The sequence below is a fragment of the Parasteatoda tepidariorum genome, chromosome 11 (assembly GCF_982258835.1).
Source record: "Parasteatoda tepidariorum strain Cologne lab strain chromosome 11, Ptep-v5.0, whole genome shotgun sequence".
In the NCBI taxonomy this organism is placed as follows: Eukaryota; Metazoa; Arthropoda; class Arachnida; order Araneae; family Theridiidae; genus Parasteatoda; species Parasteatoda tepidariorum.
In genome coordinates, this window is record NC_141765.1 from 27,297,147 (window position 1) to 27,309,219 (window position 12,073).

A 12,073-nucleotide genomic window follows, 5' to 3' on the forward strand; every position below is an offset into this window, starting at 1 on the left:
TATATATTATTATACTTTTGCAATATAGGAATTTTGACATTATCCCCCATGACATCGACCCTTTCTGTACAAGAACCAAAATATGAAGTTATAATATATGCTATAACACACATATGCTATAACAAGCTCATGTTATACCATATATTTTTTGTTCAGATAGCAAGGGTCTTTATATTGAGCATTGACTGCACTTAGCAAACACTCAAAAGTATGTGTTATTAAGTTTTCTTAATATCTGTTTTTAATAGTTATTTTTCAGAAAAATAAATCATTTTTAACAGTTATTTTTCAGAAAAGAAAAATCCTTTTAACAGTTATTTTTCAGAAAAGAAAGTTTAGAAAGATGCATAACAATAGTGTTATTATGCTACAAGAAGTATCTTTTGCAAAAATAAACATAAATAAAAATACTCAAGCAATCTGTGCTATAGGAAATGTGACACACGAAAAAGTACATTGAGATACTCTAGTGCTACTTTTAATGTTTAAAATGAAAAAAAAAAAAAAAAAAGGATTTCTTTGTTTGTTGTTGCTATTTGAAATATAGGTACTCTAAGCAACATCAATTGAATATATTTGGCCTATCCTATAAACTTAGCCAAAATTGCCTGTTCTTTAACAACTAAGGAATGAATGAGGAAGTCAATGAAATATTGAAGAATATTTAATGTAAAAATGATTAGAAATCATTTACATCATCATGATGATCTTGCATAGCTCCAACTGCCTAGCTACAACTCCATAGTTATAATGGCATAGTTTTAATAGCATACTTTTAATTGCATACTTGTAATAGCATAATTATAAAAATTATAGTAAACTAAGATTATTTAATCAAGAAAGGAAATTAAAATGTTCAAAACAAAGCTGAAAAATATTTTAATCATATATTGAGAAATTTAGAAACATAGAGATCATACAAATATTTCTCACACAGGTTGTAAAATAAGATGACTCATATCCATTACTTTCTAAAAGATATAATAAAGAAAAATTTAACGAGTAAAATTAAATAACTAAAATATTTTTTTTACTTTGACCAAATCTTGTCATATTTGCCTATTTGTATTCAGTAAATATTTTGTATAATTCCAGCATTTAGAAAAACTTTGATACAGGGCTACAATTTCTTAGAGAATAAACTAGATTTCTACTCCCAAAATATATACATATTTTAGTAAGTATTTAGTATCTGTAATAAGAGAAATATTAAATCTTTGACACTCATTGGTATATAAGAATATCTATTTTTTTTATTGGTATAAAATATTCATGTAACGAAAAATGAAAGAGAAAAATCTTATCATTTGAAAAGAAAATACCGGAGGCAAGTCTTAAGAAATTAAACATAGATCATTGATAATAATAGACATTTTGTATCATTAAATTTAAAAAGGGAACAATTCTGTATTTTAACAGCTTATTTGTTTCCTGCCATTTCTTACTGAGCAGTATTATTAGTCAAATTGATGAGAAATAAAGAATAATGATATATTAATCAAAATGCCATAATATTCAAACTCTATTTTGAAAAGCAGTAACACTTCTTATTTAAAAAGAATTTTCGACCTTAATACACATACAAATTATCTAAGGTTCTTATCAATAGCAAAGTCTCTTAAATCTACAAGAATATATCAGTATTACTAAGAAAAGAATTTGATATGCAGAGAGTTAAGAGATGTGAAACAGATGTGCAATATAAGAATAGATATAAGTGGATTTTTAGGGTTTGTTGTCAGTAATCACAGTTATGCTACATCAAATGCTAGATAAAAGTGTTGATACAGCAAAATGTACAAATTTGTATTAACTCAATTGTTAAACTGCAGCTTAAAAATTTTAACTTTGTAAGTCATGCCACTCAGTTACACAAAAAACAAGATACATCAATAAGAGGGGAGTTTTAGATGAATCTTGCGAATCCTAACTAGTTGAAACATTAACTAGTTAGGACTATTACTATTAAATTTTCTGTATTTACACCATTTCTCTTTATAAACAGAAATTTTTTTTTTTTGTTTTTCTCTAAGTGATTTTTCAGAAATGCAATTTTGAGGTAAGACACATTCTATGCAAGCACTATCATCATCATAGTTGGCCAGACAGCCCAATGTGAGTCAATGCTTTCATCAGAAGATTTCTCCATGTCGACTTCCACTGCAAGCACTATAATAACTTTTTAATGTTTTCCAATTACTGGACGAAAAAAAGTTTTTAAACAAAAAACTTAATACTTAATATTCCAAAATTATGTTATTACTATTAGAAAGATTTATCTGCAGTTCTTACTATGTCATTTATATTAAGTTATATAACAGTTAGAAAAATAAAATATTAGAATCCAATTTATTGCGAAGAAATTTTAATTTTACATTATATATATATAGTTAAGCATTTAAAATAATTATTAGAGCTTTTGAAATTACTAGCAACTTCTTGGCGTATGAGATCCAAGTTGTTCCAAAAGTTCAACTAATTAAAAAATTGTACATGAGCAATATAAGACCAAGCACTGTGTAGTTTAAATGTATACATAAAAGAAAAATAATAATTTAGCGGATCAATTAAAACAGAAATGACCAACAAATAAAATGCATAACATTCTAAAATGAATACGTAATTAGATAAATATAAATTTTCACAAGTCTGGGATAGTAATCATATGTCTTGCTCCACATTGCTTCCTGTTTCACTTGATATCTTTTCGATTAACACATTTATCGAAGCAATTACGACATCCATTTTTCGATCCAAAGTAATCATCTATAGAGAAATATATATATTGATTACAAAATAATTTTTTGTCTAACCCAAATTGTTTAGAAATAAAACATTCATTTCGTAATACTGAAATTGAGAATGCATTTGAAAACAATAATTTCACATGTTGTTGAAAGATAAAAATATTCAAAATTGCGTTTTTAAAATCCACAAATAAAAAAAAATATTTACTTAGAAAAACTGTTGCAGCATCAAAATCTTATACAAAGAATAATAGATGTGGTGACTGCTAATTTTTTAAAAATTTAGTTGAACATAAGTACTCTTATAGCATTTATTTTTTTAAGGTTTTTTTTAAAAAAAAATTATGTATTGTTATTTGCATAATTATTAAATATTATGTATAATTATTAAATATTATGTATAATTATTAATTTATGTATAATTATGAATTAATCAGCTTCTTTTAAGTTAAAACCATTACATTTTGGAATGTTTTATGCTGATGATGTCCTGGAATTTTTCAAAGTCAGTAGATCTAATTATGAGCTAACCTCTCCTGAATTTATGAAACATTTCAAAAAAATTCTCAGCTTATATTTGGAAATATATGGTAACTATTTCCGTTTTGTAAATAAACTTTAAGGTAAAAATAATCATTTAGAAATCTTAAGACAAAAACAATTGAGATATCTTAGAGAAAGCAATTCAAAATTTTACTAATAAATAAGTAACATATAGGTCTAAATTTCGCAGCAATACGTATGCTGCTTTTAAATTTTGAAATGCAGTGACATATAAGTCAAAAATTACCGCATATCAGTAAATAAGTAACAAATTCAAGTAAGACTAACCTGTTGCTCCATATGAAATAAACGAGCTCCAATTGTCATTGGCTTAACACCTTTTTCAGTAAGATATGATCCTGGCTTTCCTAGAGTATGGTCTAATCTAAAAAGGTTTCGTAAAATAAAAGAAATTTAATAATAAAATATTTTTGCTATCATAATGCTTGAGAGATAATGTTTAAAGATTTATTTTGAACAAACAAAATAAAATTTTTCAAACTAATGCTGATGCTAATTAATTTAGAATTTTCCATTCTTTAACTAAGTGAAATATTATTATTTACGATTTGCAGCTTTTAACCTTTTGGAATTTTTTATTGACTGACTGAGCATTTGTGTTGTACATAGATGTTTGTTCACCCATTGCATTTCCACCCAGAAATTCAGATTTCCCTCTTATTTAGTGAGAAAGTTTTGTATTGAGGAAAAATTTCTTTCTTTCTACAAACTTGCCAAAATCCAAAGAGCTCAGTTGTTAAAACAGTTTATCTCAAGATAAAAAAAAGTTTTTTAATTTATTGCGAATGTAATATTTCGAGTTTCAAATAACAAAATATAAGAGGACATTTTATACCAAAGAAATGAAATTACACAATTGCTAACCTTCTTTGAAGTTCCTTTATTCGCACCATCATATTTAGATGACCTTGTGAGTATTGTTCAATTACATCTCGTACATCATAAGGTTTCCGAGCTTGCTACAAACATTACACACTTTTAACTTTCAAGCAGAAAACAAATAAAGTAAAGGACTATAATGAAAAATTATATTACACCACATCCTATGTATACACAGATTCATTGTTACAGGTAGAAGTTTTATCTTAAGTTAGCATGTTATCCCTGAGGATTCATTTAATTTAAGTTTTAAGTGTTCAAGTGAGTAAATTTTATTTTTAAGCAAAACTTCCAAGACATAGAAACTCTTGCATGAAGCATCTATACAAATAATAACTTCATGGACTTAATAATAACTTTATCATAACAAGCATTATTGTTAGTTTAACACTATACCATGTAATTGTAAACTTACAACCTTTCCTTCTTTCAAAATGATTTATTTATTTCTTATAACATTCTTATGAGTATTGTATAATTATTTTAAATTATAAGTTTCTTTGATTCCATTGTATTTTTTAATCATTTACACATCAATATTAGCATGCAAAATATATTTATGTAATGCATATTTGTATAAAATTATTTAAACCCCTCAATTTAATTTTTTTGAGTCAATAACTATTTTCATTAAATTAATAAAATTATTGAGAAAAATAAAAAAATTTAAAGTGTTTCTTTGTTAGTATTTTAAGATTTAGGAAAAGTTATCATTAAATAATTTCATTTAATACATAAAATACTATTTAAACAATTGTATAAAAAAATCTCATTTAACAAACACAAAATTTGGCTTAAACAGTAACAACTAGTTTTTTTAATATTATTTTATTTTATTTCTTTTATTTTCATTTTCAAGCCCAGTGGGATTTTTGATTTTCTTTATGTTCTCAACCTACCTTAAAGATTTGTACTTTATTATGAGAAACTAAGGCAAAATCACACATTTCTGTTTCAGATGCTGGCATGAACAATGCAATTATGAATTTTTTTATGTTCTCTAATACCACTTTAAAGAACTCTGTGTTTCAATTAATGAGATACTGTGCAGATAAACAAAATTTAGACTTTCAAAGTTTTGCACATTTTGTCATTCTCGTCAGCACTTAATTATTATTGTAGAAGATGCTATAAGGAAACTAAACAACTAAATACAAGTTTGATACATAAATCTGAATTTTTTGTTTAAAAATATATTCAATTTTAAAAGTTTCTTTACATGAAGAAAGTCCAGGCAAGATGGACAGGGTGCGTAGCCAAATCTTTCAACAAAAAATAAGCACCTTTTAAGAACTTTTTAAGCACTTAAAAATATTTTTAAGCACTATATACATTAACAAAATGCAAAGTAATTTTCAAAGACTATAGATGATCATGAGAAAATAACTAGTTCCTGACAAAGAACTCTTTTCTTAATTATATTAGCCGTTATAAAATGATCAAGAGATTTTTGGTTTGATATCAGAGGGTGGAAAATGAAGTCTGAAATTGAGAATATCTTGCAAAATGCAGCAGAGTTGCACATGAGAAGGCAATAATATCACCGAACCCAGCTCTGTAGACGCAAATACGGAATCACAAGTATTTTCATCAAACAAGTAAAATGATTGGCACTTTCATACGCTATGGACTGATCGCCAAAATGGATGGTGAAAACGTTGAATGGAACAATGTGAAAAGCATGCTTTTACATAATACGTGGCGAAAATCGACACGTTAATGAAGAAAATCTCATTTTTGAAAAGGGAAAAAAAATTTCGCACAGTACTGTATATATTTTAAACAGAATACATTATAAGTCAATGTTGCAATCAAAGCATTAAAAAACAGAATACTAACTTAAGTTCTCAAACTAGATAGAAAACTTTTTTCAATTTGAAACAAACCTCACTAGGAACTCTGAAATTTCTTCAAGGATATAGAACTCACATTTAAAATTTTATTTTAACACCATAAAGAATTGTCCTTATGAATCCAGTTCAAAAAGAAAAGTGAGCTTGATTATAACAAAACCTTGTTGTTAAAAATAAACCTTGGACTGATTCCATTTAAGAAAAAAACATTTTTAACAGCATTTAACTTCTCCCTTAAAAAATATAAAACAAGAGAATCTTAAATAATTTTCTAATGCTCAGAATAATTATCCCAATATTCAGATCCTAATGACATGTAGAACTGTAGAGATCAAAACTTACAAAAGGCGGGAATGTTTAAGTCTCACAAAAACCTAACTCTATGGCCAAATACTTATGGCAGAAGTGTGTTAAAAATAAACAGACAAAATCAAACTATAATATATTGATTAGATGTCCAACAATGGTGCATCTATGAACGATATATATTTTCAAAACAATTAGTAACAGACTTAATCGGTTGAACAGTTTTTTTTTTGCATGGTTAATGCATGCTTTTTAATAAATAGTTTCAGAAAAAAATTTATTACATTGATAGGTTTTTTTTAACAAACATTTTTTTATCTTCTACAATAAAAAATAGTATATATAAGAATAAGAATTAAAAAATGAAAGTTTACCTGAAATTTTCGTCGTGCAACAAAATATTTTATCTTTCTGATCGCTCTAACTGCATTTTTATGTGCTTCTGTGAGCCTAAAAAAAGATACATTGAAAAAACATCTTTTTTTATTAAATAAATACCAAATAGTTTAAGTTTATTAAGCAACTTAACATTTTAACTTTTTATTTCCCTGTGTATATTGTCAAAACTAAACATGATAAAGGAAAAAATCGGGTTCAACTTATCTTTCCTTTTATAAAGAATAATAATTTCAAAGTTACTTTGAATGATCAAGTATAAGGGCAGCCCCATAGCAGAATATTTTGTAGTGTTCTGAAACTAGCATATAAGTGAATGAAAATGTTCTGTAGATTATATGCATTTTATCTCCAAGCAAGCTTATGTAAGTGTGTTAAAAATTTAATTTAAATATAAGAAGTGAAATAGCATATGCCAATGACAATATAGGCATGTAGTACACAATTATAAATTTAATTAGATTTAATAGTGACTATTACAGACAATAATAGAAATAGATCGCACTTCAAATGATTTCTTACCTTTTTATTGATAATAATTTATTCACAGTACCTTTGTAGATAATAATTTATTCTTCTTACAACTTATATTCATCTTCTTGCGATATTGTTTGGTTATTTTTTTAGCCGATACCAGTGCCAATATTGGGATGAAGATAATCATTATTAATTCTTTATATTTTTGTGAACGTCATATCCGAATTAATCTCCTACAACTTTGATTTGAACATCATAAATATACTTCTTTCATTCATTGAGCAATGCCTAACAGATTTATCAGAATGAAACGTTAACAATGCCTTTTCAAGTTTTTTAAAAATAATATGCGTTTTGCACTCAAAACAAGCTACTTTCTTAAGAGAAGACATTTCTAAATTACTTTGATTGGTGAGTTTTCAGTTTTCCTTTCACCTTTAGTCAGTTAATTGTGCACTGATGCTATGATATACTATATCACATTAAGATCATAGGATGATCTGGAAACGTACGTCTGTGAAATAAATACTGGCTCGGAATATAATAGTTTCTTCTTTTAAGAAATGATATTTCTTATATTTTGCAAATTTTTTTTTAAATATTTTTAATTGTTCTGCAGAAAAGGTGTTTGCTCTGTGGTATGTGCCACACTTTTTAGCACATTCTGCCATAGAGAGGGCAACTTTAACTAGGATTTTAAGTTGCTCTCTTAACTCAATTAAGGGTAAGAAAATGGATTCTTCTTCAGCAACATTGAATAATTTTTTTGAAAATTATTGATCATGCATTTTTAGATGTTTGATCAGAAGTATATTTTTCAAGATATTTAACAGTTTAGACTTTTTTCTGGAGTTATATAAAACTTCATGAAAAAGAAAATAACTATTTTATGTTTCAAGCTAAAATCAAAAAATTTTTATGTAAGAGAGAGCTTTTAACTTTGTTACAAAGAGAAAATAAAATGTAAATTAAATTTTACAATTTTATAATTAATGAATAAAAACTTCAAAATTAAATAATGAGAATTAATGGTCATTGCATTTTTATCATATGGAATTATTGAGTCGATTAGCTTTATAAAAGAATTCGCCTAATTTTATTTCATAAGTATAACAGTTGCAATTTTACTATCATTGATTTTTCTGGTGGCATAATACTTAATTTATTCTACTTCCTTATTTTAAGGATATTGAATTGAAATCTAATAGGAAAAGGCATGTTTTCCAAAAAAGTTATTCTCTTATGTCAATCATTGAGAAGCTAAAATATTTGTTTAAACAAACTCAGTAGAAAGCACTAAACACTTGTATCTTATTGTCAAATGTCAAAAATAAGAACCAAATACTGATAAGAAATATTTATTTTAAATATTAGATGAGACTGAGAGTTGTTTAAAATAGCAAAATGAGAAATTCTGTTTTTTAAAAACAAGTTTTTTAGTTGCTTAATTTTTTACTTACTGTCTCAATGGTTACACTTAAAAAAATAATTCCCATAATACATACACAGTCAATAGTGGTGGATCTTCAATGTCTATTTCAACATCATCTGAACCAATATCATTATTACTTGGATAGTTTTGCACATTAGGGGGGCTAGACTGAAATTTACAATCTTTTTTTGCAGCCTTTTGAGTGCATCCTGAAATAAAATGGTAATCAGTATGAAACATCAGACAATAGTATTACAAATAATAAATTGCATAGAATATAAATGAGCTTAAATAATTAGGAAAATATAATTAAAAAAACATTAGCTATTTTTTAAAACTTTATGAAATTAATTATTTCTTCAAAAAATATTTTACAACTTTTTAAACAATTTAGTATTGGAGTCTGGAATTTTTTGGAAAAGGGTGCAAGCGTTATTAGAAACCAACATAAATAAAATCGATGAACATAAACTACAACATAGTTTTACCTCAATTCACTGCAGATTGTTTTTGAGTTCTTAATAGATTTCTTTTAAAAAACAGAAAAATACAGCATCATTATAAAATAAACTTTTAAGTGAAAATCTCAAAAATCAGTTTTGTATCAAAATAAATTTTAAAGAAAGATAAAACTGTTAAAGGAAGATAAGATTTTGCAGTATAATAGATCTCCAACCTAAACAAAGGTCAAAAGAAATCTTATACAAGAAAAAAAAACAATTAGGATATCAAATCTGCCAAAAAATTTCTGTCAAGAAAAATATATAATTACTCAAAATATTGAAAACAAAAAAATTCAAAATAAAAGATAATTAATTACAAGTAGACTAAAACATTAATCCTCTTTTAAACTATACTGAACAAGAACTATTGAGGTAAGATGTATAGGAAAATAAAGATTTGTGAGGAAAAAATCTTTAGGCCAGAAAAGGGAGTGGAAATGACAAATTCGTTTCTTTTCCCTACTATCAGCGGCCGACCATAAAACGCAAATGAATGACGTGTTAATTTTGTTTTTTGCCTAGCTTTACAAGGAGGAATTGTTTTGCGCATGCATATCAGTAAACAGTAGGTGGAAAGGAAATTATTTAAAAAAATACATTGCTATGCCTAACTGAATATAATGAAGTAAAAAAAGTGAAGCAAAAAAGGTTTTTTATTTGAGGTACTAGAACAGCTAAAATGCGACTACTTTTCATTAAATAATAAAGTAGGAATATTGCTATGCTGTATTTAATCACTTAAAAAATAATTTGAAAAATATGGTAAATTATTGTAGTTCAAAACATAACTGACCGTGAGGGTGGGAAAAAATACAAAACCATAAAATTGATTATTTATTGAAATAAATCAAAATACACAATATTAAAATAGATGTAACAATAACATATTAAGGAAGTGGATATCCTCATTTTCATGTCAATGGTAAAGAAAAAACATTGGTCCTGTTTCTCTACCCATAAATATTACAAGATCAGGGGAAGAAAGAATGTTTCTCAAAGACATGTATCTTTTCAAACCTATTAAGTTTCCATTTCATTTTATTTTAACTGGTATTTGTTTACCCTCACCTCTTTCATTTCAATAGTAGTTTTTTCCTATCTCTTTTAAACAAATCTCTCTCTCTCTTATTGCATTCCAAAATAGCAACACTTGTTGGGCAGTCTTGCCCCCTCCCCTCCTGTGATTATGGGTTCAATCCTTCGGGGAAATGGATGTCCGGATATAGGAATTTTACATTACATTTTTAATTAAATCGGTAGAAAACTAAATGCTACTGAATCTGCGAGTTTGAAAATACGGTTTTGAGAAAATGAAATTTAAATTTATGAAAACGTTATTTCATCCATACTTTAAGAAAAATGTTTTCCTCTGTGCATACTTTTGAATTATATAAAAGTTAAAATATTTTCTCAAAAAGTTTCATAGTGGTCTTTTCTTCTACTCTTTTAATAAAATATTTTTAGATTACATAAATTACTACATCTAATATTTTACATAAGTCTTGATTTTTTGTCTGCAGAATAAAAAATTCATTTCCAATAAGTATTAATACACACAAAATTAGCAATTTTCAAATAAAGATAGTGGATTAACAGTGTAACAGATCAACTTTTACACCTGGGCATCAGAAAATATCTTTGAACATCAGAAAATATTTCTCAGAAATCAAACCTGTTTTCTTTTCCTTTTCTTTCTGAAAAAATACTGAATTCCTTTTAGATATCTCAAACTAATTAATCTTCCTTAATTTTGCGGGTATTTTAACAAAATTTCCTCATTTTTCCTGATTGATAAAACTTCCTGAAATTTACTTGTTCTGAGTCCACCCTAATCATATACTCACCTGTTTTAAGTTCTTCACCATTAATTTCATAGTCACTTTCTCTTTGATGATGAGATAGTTCAGAATGACTAGTACTTATAGGAATATCAAGTTTACTTTTGGATTTCCGTCGTTTTAAAACACTGGCTTTCTTAGCAACCTAGTTCAAAGCAATAATACTAATTATAATAATGTAATTGTGAGAATCTAATGAAAACAAATACCAAAATAGGTAAGATTTAAAAAAAAAATGGCATAAGACTTTTTAAGGATAAGACAGAATTACAAATAATTCTTATATATTCATTTACAAAAGGTTACACTAATGGTAATATCACCATTTAAGGATTAGGATGTAAGATTATGTGTAAAAGCAAATTTACCAGTTATGAAAGATAGAATTATTTTAAATAAATAAAAAATTATGTCTTTTTCAAAGTTTGATTTTAATTTATATCATGAAATTTAGTTAGCTGTAAAGCTTGCTATTTGAAATGTTTAGTTTTTTTCTAAAATTTTTTTTCTTCTCCAATATAGCTTTCAAAATAAATCATTGATTGCATCGTCTTTAGTGCTCTCTGACTGCAACATGAGGCTGTAAATCTCTTTCAGAGATCGTCCAAAAGAACTCTCTACATAAGAGCCTTACAAAATATTTTGAATACATTTAAATCTACTTATTTATCTTGTTAATATTTTTTTTGTTGATAGCTTTTGTTTCCTAATTTGACCTTTTCTTTATTTGATGCACAGTTTTGCCCAGTTGCTGGGGGAGATTTTGATGATCTCTCCATGAGATTTTCCTCAACACAAAGTCTATGAAAAAAATTCTGTGCCTCCAAAAAGTGGTTGTAAATACAGGAAGTCGTTACACAGAGGTGGTATTTTTCCTAGAGGTTCCACTATACACCAATTATCTAAGCAATAGATAAGAAACAGGCATATTGTTTCCAGCCTTCATATGATATCAAATAAAAAAGAAGTTTTGATTGCATTGAATATCAAACAACTCAGTGAAATAAGTTTTAAACAGTGAGAGAAAACAATTTTTCATTACTAATTCAACAACATTCCACTATATATACGCTTCTGA

General features: G+C 26.5%; 1 protein-coding gene across 4 annotated transcripts in view; it reads right to left on the reverse strand.

Moving 5' to 3' along the window:
* Positions 1-2,008: 2,008 nt before the first annotated feature.
* LOC107447343 (potassium voltage-gated channel subfamily KQT member 1) overlaps positions 2,009-12,073 on the reverse strand; it is a 39,739-nt gene continuing 29,674 nt past the window's right edge. For 2 of the 4 annotated variants that reach the window (XM_087155351.1, XM_071187312.2), the window contains 6 exons: positions 11,002-11,140; positions 8,728-8,863; positions 6,724-6,799; positions 4,176-4,270; positions 3,579-3,675; positions 2,009-2,766 (listed from right to left, as the gene is read on the reverse strand). In XM_087155351.1, coding sequence (XP_087011477.1) covers positions 2,662-2,766; positions 3,579-3,675; positions 4,176-4,270; positions 6,724-6,799; positions 8,728-8,863; positions 11,002-11,140 — 648 coding nt within the window. In that variant the 3' untranslated portion in view covers positions 2,009-2,661. The remainder of the gene's footprint in view (positions 2,767-3,578; positions 3,676-4,175; positions 4,271-6,723; positions 6,800-8,727; positions 8,864-11,001; positions 11,141-12,073) is intronic. The other 2 variants (XM_016062222.4, XR_011638137.2) reach the window with 2 other exon arrangements.